General features: G+C 39.0%; 1 protein-coding gene across 1 annotated transcript in view; it reads right to left on the bottom strand.

The window, feature by feature from the left end:
- The window catches only part of CSMD1 (CUB and Sushi multiple domains 1), a 2,078,553-nt gene that overhangs the window by 1,070,123 nt on the left and 990,532 nt on the right, over positions 1-17,898 (bottom strand). The window contains exon 4 of the mRNA XM_040243208.1: positions 5,611-5,805. Coding sequence (XP_040099142.1) covers positions 5,611-5,805 — 195 coding nt within the window. The remainder of the gene's footprint in view (positions 1-5,610; positions 5,806-17,898) is intronic.

Here is a 17,898-nt window from a genome sequence, read left to right on the forward strand (position 1 = left end):
ATTAGAAAAGATATAGACATTTAGGTGCAAACTCAAGGACAAATGAAGAAGATGGAAACATGGCATCTCCAGAAGGAGACGGTCCAAGTCCTCATCCTTGAAAGAAGTCAGTTTGATGCTGCTCTCCTGTTGAAGGGGATAGGCTTTAAGTAGATCTGGCTGGCCTCCCACTTCATCATGCATTCACTTTACTATATAATACATGGTTATATCCTTTTTCTCTAAAGAGCACCATGTGACTCTAGAAAAGATACACACGTTTAAGTGCCATTGTTCAGGTTAAATGCTGCCACTTGGAGCTATAATGTAAAATTTTCAACACTAGCAATGTTCACTGCAGAGATTTGCTGGTACTGTTAGTAGCACTATTAAGACGACTTCTCAAGCAATTTCTGGAACAAAATAACCAGAATGTTGGGGAAGCAGAAATTATGCTAATTTTATTTTTGAAAATTATCTAAGTCCACATTGCTGAAATTAATCTTTTCCAGATATGCCACATCTAAATATTTATAAGAATCAGATCACTGATTTTTTTTTAAGATCTAGGTATCCAACATCAATGACAAACTGTGTTGCATCTTTCAGATTTGTTTCATAAAATAATTATATCAAACTTAATTCCCTTTGAAATGTTATGACCCCAAGCGTTGAGAAAAGCAAAATTTAAGCATTAATAATCTATGATACAGAAGAGATTGATCATTTAAAAAGCACTGTGATAGAGTTGGGATTTAATAAATTGATGACAAGATAGGACAATATTATGAGCTGAATGTTATATCAACTTTAACTTTCTGAGGTTTACAAGTTGTGAAATTAGTAAAGACCCTCCAATTAAGAAGGAAATGCTTGGGAGATATGAGGAAAATGGAAACTGGCATAACTGCTGTTAACATTTACTTTTTCATTTTCTTGTCTATAATAACTCCTCATCGGGTACCTAGCACATTTCTATTCATCAACTAGATGTTGGGATAGGGGGTTAAATACAGCATTAAGGGCAAGTGGCTATGGATTAGGGTAACTTTTAAGGCACCAGAGAAAGTCAAGATATAGTCACAGTTTTTATGACTGTAAATGATCTCCTGGCAGGTTAAAAACTCATTGAGGTATACAAGTGTTCCTCATCCTGAACCCCCCTCTGTGGCAGATTCATGCTGATGTATGGCAAAACCAATACAATATTGTAAAGTAATTAGCCTCCAATTAAAATAAATTTATATTAAAAAATAAAAATAAATAAATGTATATTTAAAAATAAAAATAAATAAATGTATATTAAAAAACTCTTTGAGGAAATACTCTTAAGATATAGATTAAAATATAATATACCAATGAAATAAATGCTAAAGACAAAGGACTTGTGTTTTCTTACAGCAATTTAAAAACGGGTTGTAATGGTTTTAAAAACTGACTAAAGTTTGGACTCAAGTGTGAACTTAACAACTAAGTAAGGTTTATGGCCCTAAGGGAGATGAAAGGGAAAACTTTGTAACAGGAAAAGTGAACGTTTGGATTTCCAGTGGTGAGCTGGTAAGGGACTCTTTGGGAAGAAACCTTGCTCGGTAGCATTTGCTGGTTTCCCGCGTCACCATAGGGGGATGGCAAGTGGGCTGAGGGGAATGCAGCTCTTGGGAGATACACACAACTGGCCTTGGGGGAGTCAACCCAAGCAAAGCATCATGTGATGGAGGACAAAGCATAATATCTGTGTCTCGGACACTAACAAGCAAATTCCAGGAGGTAGTGAAGGACAGGGACGTCTGGCGTGCTGCAGTCCAAGGGGTTGCAAAGAATCAGACATGACTGTGCGACTGAACAAATGGAACACTAAGAGATGAAAGTGGACAAGTCAGTTAAGCCAAGGGAAGGTAGCATCAGGGCAGGTCTTTGAAGAGGTTTCACTCAGCTGTTACTGAGTCACTGTGGTGGTCTGACCGAGAGAGGAACGGGTGATGGTGAAGAAGTGTTTTTTTTTTTTTTTTTTTTGTGTGTGTGTGTGTGTGTGTGTGTTGGGGGTGGGAAGTGGAATTAAGGAGGAGAATGCAGGGTGGAGGCAGGCATTCTAGACATGGAGTCATTTAACCAACATGAAGCAGGTCTGGGTGAGAAGGAAAAAAATGCCTGGAAAGGGAAAGTTGGAGAGGGATGGTGATGCATGAAAGTCTAATAGAAGAAGAGTGGTGAGCAGGGGAAAACAGAGTGATTCTAATGTTTCACAGAGTTAGTGGGAATTTCAGAGACACAAGGGGAGACAGAAAGAAGAAAGTGTACATTTAGGATACCCACGTGGCAGCGTCCTCAAATGGGGTCACTGAGTTGAGGGAAATCAATGAAAAGACGAGGGTGGAGATTCTGGATTTTAAGGGCATCATCTTTGACAACAGAGGATAGAAAATAATAGCAGCATGGGAAAAAAAGAAGTGAGAGATAACAGACCTGAGGAACATGCAAAGAAATAAGCATTTCAGGAAGAATGATGGATGAGGTGTAAGATGCCCATGACAGGAATTTCTCTAGCAAACAGCGGTGGTTTGAACATGGTGTATCTGAATCCCAACCACTATCAGCTGGAATATCTTGAACAAGTTATTTTCTCATCTAACCCTTAGGTGCCTTATTTGTAAGATGATTCTTTAATAAAATACCTACCATGAAGATTAAACAGGAGAGAAGAATGCCTCGCTCACAGTAAGGAACTGCCACGTACCGGTGAGCAGCTGTAGTTATTGAGACAGCACTAGTAATAATACTGGTATCAGTAGCAGTAATAGTAGCAGCAGTAGTAGCCACTTGTTTAGTTGCTCAGTCGTGTCCGACTCTTTGTGACCCACCAGGCTCCTCTGCCCATGGGATTATCCAGGCAAGAACACTGGACTGGGTTGTTATTTCCTTCTCCAGGAGATCTTCCCCACTCAGGGGTCAAACCCCCGTCTCCTGCATTTGCATGCAGATTCTTTATGATGGAGCCACCAGGGAAGCCCCAATATGCTATTCCTAAGACAATTAACATCAGAAACATTTCATGAGATTGCCACACTTTACAGAGATAATGAAAAAAATAGAAAAGTATTCATTATGGAATTTCACTCAGCGATAAAAAAGAATGCATTTGAGTCAGTTCTAGAGCAGTAGATGAAACTGGAGCCTTTCATACAGAGTGAAGTAAGTCAGAAAGAGAAACACCAATACAGTATATTAATGCATATATATGTGGAATTTAGAAAGATGGTAACAATGATCCTATATGTAAGGCAGCAAAAGAGACACAGATATAAAGAACAGACTTTTGGATTACATGGGAGATGGCAAGGGTGGGATGATTTGAGAGAATAACCTTGAAATATGTATATTACCATATGTAAAATAGTTGACCAGTCCAAGTTCAATGCATGAAGCAGGGCACTCAGTGTTGGTGCTCTGGGACAACCCAGAAGGATGGGGTGGGGAGGGGGTTTCAGGATGGGGGGACACATGTGCACCCATGGGTGATTTGTGTCAATGAATGGCAGAGACCACCACAATACTGTAAAGAAATTATCCTCCAATTAAAATAAATAAGTTTATTAAAACAGACAAAAGTATTCATTAAATAACATACACTAAAACATAAACATACTGATGGAAACAGTACACTTTATATGATGACTTAAGGCTGTGACTCTGCCTGCTTACGTACATGGATTAAAAGTCAGACATGGTTCTTGTAATAAACTATAATGGAAAAACAATAAAAATATATAGATATATACAAGTGGATATAACTGAATCCCTTTGCTGTACACTGGAAACTAACACAATATTTAATATCAAACACACTTCAATTTTGAAAAGGCAGTCATGAATTCAAGTTTTAACTCATCATGTACTAACTTTGGAAACTTTGGAAAATTAAAATCGTGCTCCTTCATCTGTGAAATGAGCATGAACATTCATTATTTCACTGAGGTCTTATGAGAATTCAGTGATATGATTCAGGTAAAACACTCCAAAAGCTTTCTGAATTACATTAAGACATCAATAAATGCAAGTTAGGTGGGCTACTGTCCGAGGGATTGCAAAGAGTCAGACACAGGTGAGCACACATACAAATGTAAGCTCCACTATTATTTTTGACATCATAAGGTGAGTTTTTCTTAAAAAAGTCAAAACCTAAGAGTGAAAGTATGTTCTCTCCTAAAGTTACTGGATCACAAAAATAACATCACAGAAAAGGCTGAAAATCAAAGGTTTCTGCAAAGAAACTGAGTCCAACCTTGCACCAAACTGTGAGGAGGAACACTTGGATGAGAGCATTCCTTTATGGTCTGTCTCCAAATACCAAAGTGTTGAAAGAGCCTTTCTGTGATATAATTTAATTATCAAGGAACATCTGCCATTCTTAATGAGAAAAAGATTAAAAAATGAACTTCAAAGAAGACCAAAAAAAAAAATGTGTGTACTAAATCCTAGAATGCTATGAGGATAAGTAATAAAAATATGCAGAATTCCACAGAATTTCAGAAATAGGATGAAGAAAACTTGGTATTTAAAGAACGCATCTGTATTTGTTAGACTTTATAGGGTCCAGTCACGGTGTTTTCTTGATGAGGGCAAAAAAAGGAGAGTAAAAAGTCTGGCTTAAAACCAGAGGGATGGTACAGGGAGGGAGGAGGGAAGGGGGTTCAGGATGGGGAACACGTGTATACCTTTGGCAGATTCATGTTGATGTATGGCAAAACCAATACAATATTGTAAAGTAATTAACCTCCAATTAAAATAGATAAATTTATATTTTAAAAAATTAAAAAAAAATTTAAAAACCCCTCAACATTCAAAAAACTAAATGGCATCATGGTATCCAGTACCATCACTTCATGGAAGGGACAAATTTTATTTTGGGGGGATTCAAAATCACTCCAGACAGTGACTGCAGCCATGAAATTAAAAGACAGCTGCTCCTTGGAAGGAAAGCTATGACAAACCTAGAGAGCATATTAAAAAGCAAAGATCTCACTTTTCTGACAAAGATCCATATAGTCAAAGTTATGATTTTTCCAATAGTCATGTACAGGTGTGAGAGCTGGACCATAAAGAGGGCTGAGCACCAGAGAACTGATGCTTTTGAACTGTGGTGTTGGAGAAGACTCCTGAGAGTCCACCAGTCAATCCTAAAGGAAATCAACCCTAAATATTCAATGGAAGGACTGGTGCTACAACTCCAATACTTGGTCACCTGATGCAAAGAACTGTCATTGGAAAAGACAGTGATGCTGGGAAAGATTGAAGGCAGGAAGAGAAGGGGGCGACAGAGATTAGACAGTTGGATGGTATCACCGACCCAATGGACATAAGTTTGAGCAAACTCTAGGAGACAGTGTCGGACAGGGAAGCCTGACATCAGTCCATGCGGTCTCAGAGAGTCAAACCTGACTTAGCAAATGAACAACAACGTAGTTTCTTAGGTAACTTATAATATCTCTATTGGGAACAGAACAAACTGACATGGAAAGACCCAGCATGACGTATCTTGCTTTTGCTAAGTGGAAATTTTTCCGAAGTCAGTTCCAAAGCCACTTGCTCAATCCAGGTGCGAGCGCATCATGCCCGCCCCACCCGGGCACTTACCTCTACAGAACGGGGCTGGGAAGTCCCAGGAGGCCCCATTCCCGGGGCTGACGATGCAGGTCAGGATGGCGTGGCCCTCCAAGACGTAGCCAGAGAGACAGCTGTATCGGATCTTGTCTCCTATGTTGAATCGTGTTCCGTGGAGGACTCCCTTCAGGATTTCGCCAGGATTTCCACATGTGTGGCTGGGTAAAACTATTGGGAAGGAAAAAAAAGAGAAAGAAACATAAGTTAAAAGAAGATTTTCTACTGACATCAGTCTATATCACAAAACATAGACCTCATTTGAATTACTTAAGTTAGCAAATCTAGCTATCTTAATTTTGCCTAAAGTGCAAGTAGCAAAATGGATTCATGTTGTATAAAATCTACAGTTTTGTTCTCCTGTAAAAATACATGTGTGTGCATGCACACTCAGTTGTGTCTAATTCTGTGCAACCCCATGGACTGTACCAGACTCCTCTGTCCCTGGTATTCTCCAGGCAAGAATACTGGAGTGGGTTGTCATTTCCTTCTCCTAAATATGTGTGTGGGTATATACATATATATACATATATATATACACACACACACACATATACACACACACATACACACACACACACACATATATAATATAATTAAGTGGATTCTGTTAAGCGGGAAAATACAGTTCTGCTTAGATTCAGTGTTCTATATGACATCTAGATTATTTTCCTAATAATGAGATTCTACAGGCCTATAGAATTAGCAATTAGATAATAAAGCAGAATATGGATAGCTGAAAAAGTGGTAATGGAAGCACATGAATGGATATTTTTCCTTATTCCCCCAGACCAGCACTGCCTGACACACACCAGTAATAAATGTTCAATCAATGTTTGATGGATAAATAACTGAATTAAAGAATAAATTAAAAACCTCATTCGCTAATCTGTCAGACTTTCAGAAACACTGCTATATTCCAGGCCATCTGTAAGGCTCTATGCATTTAGAGCATCTGACTCACAACAAAGTTTCAGGTGTAGGCTCTGACAAAGCAGGCACTGTCTTCATCTGCGTTTCAACAAGGCAGCCCTGGTTCCGGTCTTGCCTGGCCTCCTCCCTGTTCACACTGACAGCACTCTCTGTTTAATTCAGCTGCCTTCCAACCACATGGACATGATGCTGTTTCATAGTCACAGAATGCAATTTTGAACTTGACTGAATAGACAAAGTGGAGAATTGTTGGCTATTGTTGCCATATTTCTGGTTATATTTAGCATATCATCTGTAAATATCTGTAAATTAGCTGCTATGATGTAGAATTCAAATAAGCAAAGGATCCTACTATTTAAAAGAAATGATTTACAAATAAAAAAGCATTTCCAAATGAACAAAACTGTTCTATTTCTGTATCCTTTTTTTTTTTCATTAGTATAGGAGCATACTTTGCTATATATATAAAATACAGAGAAGTTTTTCTTTTTTATTTGTTTTTAAGCTGAGAGATAAACAGATCTTTCCCAGTAAATGGGGATGAAATTTCAGTTATTTCAAAGATTAATTTTATTTTATATAATTTAAATACATATGAACTAAGCTATATAGAAACACTTGCAAATGTCATAGTTTAAATGTTTAATGTTATTGACATGTTTGTGAAATTACTACTTATGTAGTCAAAGTTTGCACACCTCTAGTTTTTAGAAAATAATTTCTGAAAATAGCCTACAAAAACCTGTTTGATAACATAATAGAAAATAACTCAGTATAACCTATAACCATCTTTGTTGTCTTTTATAAAAAAGAAATTCTGTTTTTAAGCCTACATCCACTATTCCAAAGGCAATAAGTCTATTTTTAAAATGTTGTTTAAAAAACAATTTTAACTCTTTGGAATTTGTCTTTGACTTTCAAAGGCAGAAAATTTCCAATTCTATCTTGGAGAATCACTTTATTTTATGCCCTGGGATATCTGTCAGCCAGCCTAAGCTAGGGTTGTTACAATCAGAGACAGTCGTGAGACCTGGGCTGGCTGAAACTGTATCATCAATGGAGAGAGAAAAGGAAAGAGGGTTTAGGGAGATATATGAATATGAATGCTTTTGGCATTTTTTTCCCTTGTTCAGAATGAGAATTTTGATTTCAATCGATCTTATTTTAGGAAAAAAGTATTCACATTTTAATGTGAATGGTGTCAACGAGTGAATAGAAATTATTAAGGATGATTTAAAACATTTACTTCTAGTTGCAAACAAACACAGAAATGAAAACATACCCATAACATTACAAAAGCATCAGTCGTTTCATTAAAACATTACAAAAATATCTTAAATTGTGAAAAATGGACACAAATTATAATAGGTCTACACCAAGATATACAACTCAGACATGCAGACAATGCCAAGATATGAAAATCCAGCGGCTGGGAAAAACTAATTTAAAATAAATAAATTCAACTCTGTTGTCATTCCTGCCAATTTCATTTGAACTAATTTTTAAGCCAGTTTCCCTGAAGATACCAAATGTCTCTGGTGTCTCCCAGAGCAATGAGGACACATTAAGTATTTAGTAAATGTTACTGAGCTGACTGGGACTCTCCATTTAGTTTGCTTTAATCATTCCTTGAAGTCATGTGCACCCTCTTGCAGATGCTTTAAGAAAGGCATTCCTACTAGGGTGGAGGGAAGGGGTACCTGGTGCAGACACTTGCCGATGTGAAAGAATGCTGAAAGGAACCCTGGGCACAGCTCTTTCCTCTTGGGGCAGGCTTCCATCCATCAGACCCCATGGAGCCAAGTCTGCACACCCACGGCCTGAAACCTAGGCTGTCATTCCAATTACACTCATGGAAATCCCCTCTACGATACTTCTGCTTTGCCGAGTACAAATGGTCACAAGTCAGTGACTTCGTGAGGCTCTCACATTAAGCCTTAGACCCAAGCATTTCAATCATTAAATGGATGCCATATCAAATCCCTTTTCAGAAGACACATGGAAACTTACAACTAAAAATACAGTATTTATATTCATCATGAAACAGGATAAAAGGCTGGTGAACAGAAGCCTTCAATTCATCAGGCACAGCAACATTTTTAGCAGGATGTGCACAATTAATGAAATTTCATTAGGTGTGTTCATGTGGAAACTGGGTCCGCCAGTGTGTATGTCAGACAATTTGTTTACACTCTTATCTTTCCAGGAGTCTCACTGGAACTTAAGGAAATAAAACCCCAAATACCCACCTGACACACAACCCTGGAAATAAAAACCAACGGTATGTGATGTGTTTGTCCACAGATTGTTTGCCCTGAACTCCCTCCTGCGACCTTTGGGAAGGATTTGAACCACCTGATAATACTCATATTCAGGAACACTTTTAGAAGTCAGATGTTCAAGTCTTGAAACCTGCCATTTACTCTCTGGACCGACTCTCTGAGCCATGGCCGTTTGGTGGGGCAAGAAGGCGCAGAGAAAGCAGATATGCACCAAGAGCAAGGAGGGATCCTCAGTTAGGGGGAGCAATCATTTAATGTCATCCACTGCCAACTCTCCTTGTCCACATGATGAACAACAGTGTGGGGGGCATGCTGTGAAAATATTTTATTATTCCTGAAAATTTACAGGATCTGGATGAGAAGAACTCAGAGAGGAGTTGAATTTTAAGTAGACTTTAAGGTGGAAAGCGGTAAGGTTTGGCCAAATTAATACAGAAAGATTATTTTTAAACAAAGGGTGCAGTTCTGGCAAATGGCTATAGAAAAGAACCCAGCATGGTGGGTTATGGGAATTGGTGTCAGAAAAATGCACGTTTCTACTCCAGAAACACACCTATAAGGTTGGACAAAGTCTCAGTCTCTACGTCTTGATGAGAGGAATGAAAAACAAAACCTAGTAATGGGTGTGTTAGGACACATATATGATGTAAAGCAGAATCAATAGCTAGCAGGACACATGGAACAGAGTAAGCGCTCAATAGATATATTAGCCATTTCAAATTTACTTTCCCAGTTGTAAAGCACCATGTGGACTTAGAGAAATCATACAAATTTAAAAGTATGCAGGGGTTCTGATAAATACCAATTTCAGAAACAATGAAACCAGAAAAAGTCTGCTAGAGTCAGTGTTGTAATTAAAGTAAGAACACAGTCATTAAAAGGGGAAGCAAAAGGAAAAGACACCCCACTTTTTAGCCATGTTAATTCTTCCTTTTTCTTGCTCTATTTTAATAACAATCAGTTACGCACAGCACATGTGATGCACTAGACATTGTTTTAAGTGGTTTACATATATTAACAGTATATATGAAGCAAGTACCATTATTATCCCCTTTCATAGAGGAAGATACTGCAGCACAAAAAGGTTAAGCAACCTTCTCATGGCCACACAGCTGGCGAGCACTGGTGATAGGGTTTGCTCATGATGGGTCCAGAATTTCTGCTCTTCAGCACTACAGTAAACTACAATAAACTGCTGTCATTGCAAAAAGCAAGAAAAATGATAAAATGCCATTAAATCAGCCATGTTCTCAGTACAGCTTTGTTTAATATAGTAACAGAAATATAAGGATTGGGGAGCATAATGATGTTTCCTCATGTAAAACTGAAGGCAAAATTGTTACACAGCTTTTAAAAAATATATTTCAAGCTGTCAGGTAAATTTGCAGGATGGGAGAAAGGGATTAGGCGGGACTGGGTAACAAAGTTAACACAAGAAAAAAGACCAGTTGGCAGGTGGATTTGAAATCTAGGGGCTGGATTTTCAAAAGATTTTTAATAGCGGTTTTAAGACATTATAAGTCTGTAAGAGATAAGAACACAAAAATGCTTGTTGCAAAATGATGCTGTGTGAAATAACTGTGGGGAATGCAAGGAAGCACGTATGGTCTGGTGACCCCTGGGATGAGTTCATGGTCTTTAATTTTTCTGGTTGATCTTTCACAGTGTATATCTTTAAAGGAGAAGTTGTCTTCATTTCACTAACCTGTATCTATGAGCAGTTGGACCTTTACGACCCCAAACAGCACAGGCATCAATCTAGATATAAATGACTGTACATCTAGGACCAAGGAGCTAAGAGTGAACTACTGAGGAAGAAACAGCCACAAGAGGAATTTATGATGGTGACCCAGGAACAGAGGCCATGAAGGCCACGGATGTGGGAGAGTAACTTTAGTTGTGAACGTGAGTGTCTTGTCATTCTCTCTTCAGCAACTACATGAATGAACACTAGAGTTAGCAAGAACAGAGGGAAGGACCAGAAAAATGCTAAGTTTCCTCTCTAATTTAGAGAGTAACAATGGAGCAGATATAAAAGAAAAATAACTGGGGGGCAGACATAAATCTTCTGAAATACCAAAGTTAATGGGAGAAGGGGGTTAATTATTACACAAAATGGAAAAATGGCCAAAAAGTTAAAATTGAGATCAGAGAGCCTGGGAGTCAAGCTGAGAAGCAATCATGGAAGAATATGCCTGGTAATATCCACAGCTAAAAATTAAGCATAAGTGATTGACATACAAAACAAGCATAGCAATAAGTAATAACACCAGGTGAACTTTTCAATTATCACTGAATTACTGAACAGAAACTTGCATGTACATGAATTTTCTCAGGTAAATTTACATACACTCCCACCACATGGTGGATCCCAGATTCTCCCAATAATGACATAAGCAGATATACAATTTTTATGATCATCTTTATTCTTCTCAAAAGTAAACTTTACACTCAGCAAATGGATGTTCAGCTGCTTGCAAGTGTCTCAGTATTTCTATAAGATAAAGAAAAAGACACTGAAATAAACTTTACTACCAGCCCTTGCAGAGTATCATGTTGATGAGAGCAAAGATGCCAGCAACCACTCAAGAACTGACCAAAATGACCTCTGTCCTATGCCAAATGCTGCTCTGTTTACTGTCTAACACATGATGACCATGTAACAAGGATAATACACCCTGTTCCAAAAGTTAAATAGTATGTTAAACACAATGAGGGATGGTTAACAAAACTTAATTAAAGTGACCCTAGAAAACAATTCTAAACTCTTAGTCACTCACTGTTCATTTTATTAATTTAAATTAAAAAATAATTTCACTATAATATTTCTTTGGCTAAGTTGGAGTTTCAATGTTTAATGAAGTTTGAAAAAAAAAAAGTCAATATTTGTTATTGTTTTAAATGACTTTCCAAGCCTTGGGCATCAGTCATTGTCAGATCATGATTCTGAGGGACAGGAATCAAGTGAGAGTCCTTAAAACCTTCCCAGCAGATTCTCTGGAGAGGGAAGGGATCCCAGGTGCAGGGAGTGGAAACCCAGGGTAAAACTGATGGTCTTCCTGAGTTGAGGAGGCAGAGATGAGAACCCAGATGTCAGGAAGGCTGAAGTTTACAAGGGAGCCAGGGCTCCAGAGACCTGCAGAGCCCCTCCTGAACACAGGTGAGTGCTTACTAGTGCATGTATGTAAGCAAATGACCAAGGCTAATGGAAGAATTATTAAGGGATTAGAGGCAAAAGTGCCCAGACACTCTCAGGGCTGAGCAAAATACCTGCTCCCAACAGTGAGAACAGACACCTTCATGGCTCAGTGGACAGAATTCAGAGCATCAGATCCACAAACTCACAAATAAATGAGCTACATAAAAGCTCACCTGAGGTTCCAACTTGACTTCCTCTTCATGAAGTCTTAAAAAGTAGTATCTGTAAGGATCAAACTGTCCCAAGAAATTTAACCACATCCAAAAAATATTTGGGGGAACACAAAGGTATCTAGCATCCTCCAAATTAAGATTCACAATGTCTGGGGTCCAATTAAGCATGATAACTGGCAAGAAAATAAAATTAATAGTGAGGAGAAAGAAGAATAAAAAAAATAGCCAGAAATGACATAGATGGTTGAATTAGTAGACAGCAGTATTAAAACAGTTACTCTAATTTTATTCTTTGTCTTGAAGAAAGTGAAGATTGAGCACCTTAACTAGACATGTGGGGGAAAAAAGGCAAAAACTGTTAGACTGGAAGAAAATAAGCCAATAATACACTAACGCCAAAAAAACACGCACTTTAAAGATGCAAAGAGATGAAAGAAAATTAAAAATTCTAACATTAATCAAAAGAACACTTAAGCTCCTCTGCTAATATCACACACAGTTTTAATGCACAGAGGGTTGTCTCCTAATGTTAAAAAGGTGGACACTCCTAGACATTTATGTGCCTAATAACAAAGCTTCTAAATATATGGGCAAACACTGACAGAATTACAAGGAGAAATGAATAAAAAGAAATTATAGCTGGGATTACCAAACTACTCTGTTAATTGACAGAAAATCACTAAGGTTATAGAAGCCTTGAACAAAACTCTCAACCAACATCTAATTAATTAATGGTTAAAGAGGAAGTCACAAGGGATATTAGGAAATGTCAGAACTACATGAATTTGGCAATAAGGAGTTCATGATCTGAGCCATAGTCAGCTTCCAGTCTTGTTTTTGCTGACTGTATAGAGCTTCTCCATCTTTGGCTGCAAAGAATATAATCAATCTGATTTCAGTGTCAACCATCTAGTGATGTCCATGATAGACCATTCAGGTATGACCTAAATCAAACCCCTTATGACTATACAGTGGAAGTGAGAAATAGATTTAAGGGACTAGATCTGATAGACAGAGTGCCTGATGAACTATGGGTGAAGGTTTGTACAGGAGACAGGAATCAAGACCATCCCCAAGAAAAAGAAATGCAAAAATCCAAAATGGCTGTCTGGTGAGGCCTTACAAATAGCTGTGAAAAGAAGGGAAGCCAGAAGCAAAGGAGAAAGGGAAAGATATACACATTTGAATGCAGAGTTCCAAAGAATAGCAAGGAGAGATAAGACAGCCTTCCTCAGTGATCAATGCAAAGAAATAGAGGAAAATAACAATGGGAAAGACTAGAGATCTTTTCAAAAAAATTAGAGATTCCAAGGGAACATTTCATGCCAAGATGGGCTCGATAAAGGACAGAAATGGTCTGGACCTAACAGAAGCAGAAGACATTAAGAAGAGGTGGCAAGAATACACGGAAGAACTGTACAAAAAAGAGCTTCATGACCCAGATAACCACGATTGTGTGATCACTCACCTAGAGCCAGACATCATGAGATGTGAGGTCAAGTGGGCCTTAGGAAGCACCACTACAAACAAAGCTAGTGGAGGTGATGGAATTCCAGTTGAACTATTTCAAACCCTGAAAGATGATGCTGTGAAAGTGCTGCACTCAGTATGCCAGCAAATTTGGAAAATTCAGCAGTGGCCACAGGACTGGAAAAGGTCAGTTTTCATTCCAATCCCAAAGAAAGGCAATGCCAAAGAATGCTCAAACTATCACACAATCGCACTCATCTCACACGCTAGTAAAGTAATGCTTAAAATTCTCCAAGCCAGTCTTTAGCAATACGTGAATCATGAAATTCCTGATGTTCAAGCTGGTTTTAGAAAAGGCAGAGGAACCAAAGATCAAATTGCCAACATCCGCTGGATCAATAAAAAAGCAAGAGAGTTCCAGAAAAACATCTATTTCTGCTTTATTGACTATGCCAAAGCCTTTGACTATGTGGATCACAAGAAACTGGAAAATTCTGAAAGAGATGGGAATACCAGACCCCCTGACCTGCCTCTTGAGAAACCTGCATGCAGGTCAGGAAGCAACAGTTAGAACTGGACATGGAACAACAGACTGGTTCCAAATCGAAAAAGAGTACGTCAGGGCTATATATTGTCACCCTGCTTATTTAACTTATATGCAGAGTGCATCATGAGAAACATTGGGCTCGATGAAGCACAAGCTGGAATCAAGATTGCCGGGAGAAATATCAATAACCTCTGATATGCAGATGACACCACCCTTATGGCAGAAAGTGAAGAACTAAGGAGTTTCTTGATGAAAGTGAAAGACGAGAGAGAAAAAGTTGGCTTAGAGCTCAACATTCAGAAAACCAAGATCATGGTATCTGGTCCCATCACTTCATGTCAAATAGATGGGGAAACAGTGGAAACAGTGGCTGACTCTATTTTTCTGGGCTCCGAAATCACTGCAGATGGTAACTGCAGCCATGAAATCAAAAGACACTTAGTCCTTGAAAGGAAAGTTATGACCAACCTAGACAGCATATTAAAAAGCAGAGACATTACTCTGTCAACAAAGGTCCATCTAGTCAAGGCTATAGTTTTTCCAGTGGCTGTGTATGGATGTGAAAGTTGGACTATAAAGAAAGAATTGATGCTTTTGAACTGTGATGTTGGAGAAGACTCTTGAGAGTCCCTTGGACCGCAAGGAGATCTAACCAGTCCATCCTAAAGGAGATCAGTTCTGGGTATTCATTGGAAGGGCTGATGTTGAAGCTGAAACTCCAATACTTTGGCCACCTGATGTGAAGAGCTGACTCATTTGAAAAGACCCTGATGCTGGGAAAGTTTGAGGGCAGGAGGAGAAGGGGATGACAGAGGATGAGATGATTGGATAGCATTACCGACTGAATGCACATGGGTTTGGATGGACTCTGGAAGCTGGTGATGGACAGGGAGGCCTGGAGTGCTGCAGTTCATGGGGTCACAAAGAATCGGACATGACTGAGCAACTGAACTGAATTACATGAAATTGTTAAAACAATAAGTCAAAGTTGTGGGATGTATCGAAAGTCATGCTTTTAGGGAGATTCACAGCACAGAGAGTTTATATTATGAAAAGAAGAAAGATCTCAAACAAATCACTAAATAGTGGAACATGAGTAACTGGAAAAGAACTGAAATAAACAAGTATCAAAGACAAAAGTAGACAGCACTCCTCAATAAACCTGTTAAAAGTAACGTCAGTGTATCATATCTCATGCTTCTTTTCCCCAACAAATACATTCCGAGTTGTTATTTTTGATCAGACTGCAAAGGTGAAGATGCCCAGATTCTGCCCTGGAGATAGTTCACAATCCAGGAGCCAGCAGACCAAAGAACAATCACCACATGGCTTCTTAAGAGCCCATGCAGAGACTGTGTACAGTCTACAGGAATGAGGAGGAGCTGTGGACGACTGGGCAGAGGGAGAGAAAAGAGGAGGAGGGGAGGAAAGAGCCTCTCCCTCTGTCTTCCACTCCCTCTCCCCTTCAAGTAGACTGCTGGAAGGAAAGGACCTCCAACAGGCACAACATGGAGCATGCTGACATGAAAAGCTTTGGGAGGAGGAGATCTGGAGGAAACCCATGGGGGAGGCAGCCTCTAGAGGCTGCTGGGTGTCCATCAAGAAGAGGTGACAAGACTGCAGAATGGTCAAACTGAAGTTATAAAACCAAGTGTGTTTTGTAATCTTACCAGAGGAAGGTTATATAGGTGATGGTAGTACACATTTACTTCTGTGCTTCAAGTTACAGTTTTAATTGCCTTAAAATAACAATATTTATCACATGCTGCACATCTGGGTTAAACACGCAGACACGTTACCTATGCTACTGCTAATTCCCCAAAAAGGGATTGTTTTCCAAATTTATCTGTAAATAAGATGAGAAACTTGGTGGTGGAGGTAACACAGATGAACCCACATCTGTATAAACCTGGGGCATGTCTACCACCATACTGCTTGTGTTGATATAATTGATTTACTTTTAAATAGGAATGTGATAGAAATAATTTGGGAGTAGTTTAATAGGAAAAAAAAAAGCTGAAGAACTAGGAACAAGGATCTTGTCCATTCTTGCCTATTAGCTGTCTGCCTCTGTGATATCATATTTTATTTTCTGTTTTAACAGTGAGAAGCAGGGAGAGAGAGGGATAAACTCGTCAATTACATTAAGGTTAGGATTATGCACAACAACTGCTGTTTCAGAACATATGACTTTTAATGCCTTTCTCAACACCTCTTCCTGTAAAGTGAAAAATGCAAATGCCAAAGGAAACTTGGAGAAGTAACACAACATTTAAAGATTAAACAAAATACAATCATCATTTATTATTCCTTCCCAGGGCATGGTCTTGAGCTACAGAAAATCCCATCCAGTTTTTTTTTTTTTCTATTCTAAACTCTAATAAGATTCTTCTTTCCTCCATCTCTCCCTTCCTTACTTACTATTTTTCCTCCTCATTTTACTGAGATATAATTGACATTCATCTATATATATAGATATATATATATTCATTTATATATATAAGTTGAACGTGTACAACATACTAATTTAACTTATACTCGTTACATAGTCATGTGATGATGACCACAATAACTTTAGTGAACATCCATCATCTCATACAGATACAAAATAAAAGAATTTCTTGTGATGAGAATTCTTAGGATTCTTAACTGTAAGAATCCTAACTCCAGACTCCAAGCTTCTTAGCTATATTAGGGCTCAGCTAGATTTAAGTGCAGAGACCCATCTCTGAGGGCAGGGACCCCTCCAGAGGGAGGAACCTGGCAATTTCATTCTCCAGGTGATTGTACTCAATTGGCAGAGTCAGGAAGCCTCCCTTCGTCCACCTTTCCTCCAGGGAAGTGAGCAGAGTCACAGCCTGGCTCCCTGGGATGTTGGCCCTGGATATGGGAGCTAGGCGTGGGGGCTCTACCTGGTGGGGCTGGCACAGTCACACTTGGAGGGGAGGTGGCAGGGCTGGGCAGAGGATGGTGCTGAGCTGCAGGGAAGTCGTGGCGAAGCCTCAGCCTGTCCTCTGGGGAGCTCTGGGTTGGGGTTGGTTTGGGGACTGTCCCAACTCAGAGTGAGGGACCAGAGCCCTTCCAGCAGCACTGCCCAGCATGAGATGTGGACGCCTTCCCACCCTTCCCAGACAAGCGCCCCTTAGATGTCCAGTTATGAGATGTGATTGCTCCCTGGACAGGTGTCACCTTCCACCCATCAGCTCTCTCCAACCAGAAGCAGTTCCTACAGACCTCAGCAATGAAAGGTCTAACTCTTTTTGTTTGTACTTTTTATTTCTCTGTGGGATGTGAAACTAGTCATATTTACCATGGAGTTCACTGAGGTGTTTTTTAGTTCATAGAATACACCGAAATATTCAATTTTACAACAGAAGCTGTTACCAGACAACTTGTAGGTTCAGAGTATCCTGTGGTAATAAGAGAAGTTCATGGTCAAGAAGGGATGAGGTCTTCCTAGCCTTGGAGGGGGTCGAGGCCAGAGGGTCTGGGACCAGGGTAGACAGTGGATGAAACGTGTTAAAATTAAAGAAAATAATTTTTAATCTCTGTAAAACCTGAGCTGTATATCTAAATAAAATTATAGGACATTATTTTAAATTATGTCTACTTTTGTGTCCAGGGATTTAATATACTTGATCTGAATAAAGGATCTCAGAA

Source organism: Oryx dammah, unplaced genomic scaffold (assembly GCF_014754425.2).
Source record: "Oryx dammah isolate SB20612 unplaced genomic scaffold, SCBI_Odam_1.1 HiC_scaffold_7, whole genome shotgun sequence".
Lineage (NCBI taxonomy): Eukaryota > Metazoa > Chordata > Mammalia > Artiodactyla > Bovidae > Oryx > Oryx dammah.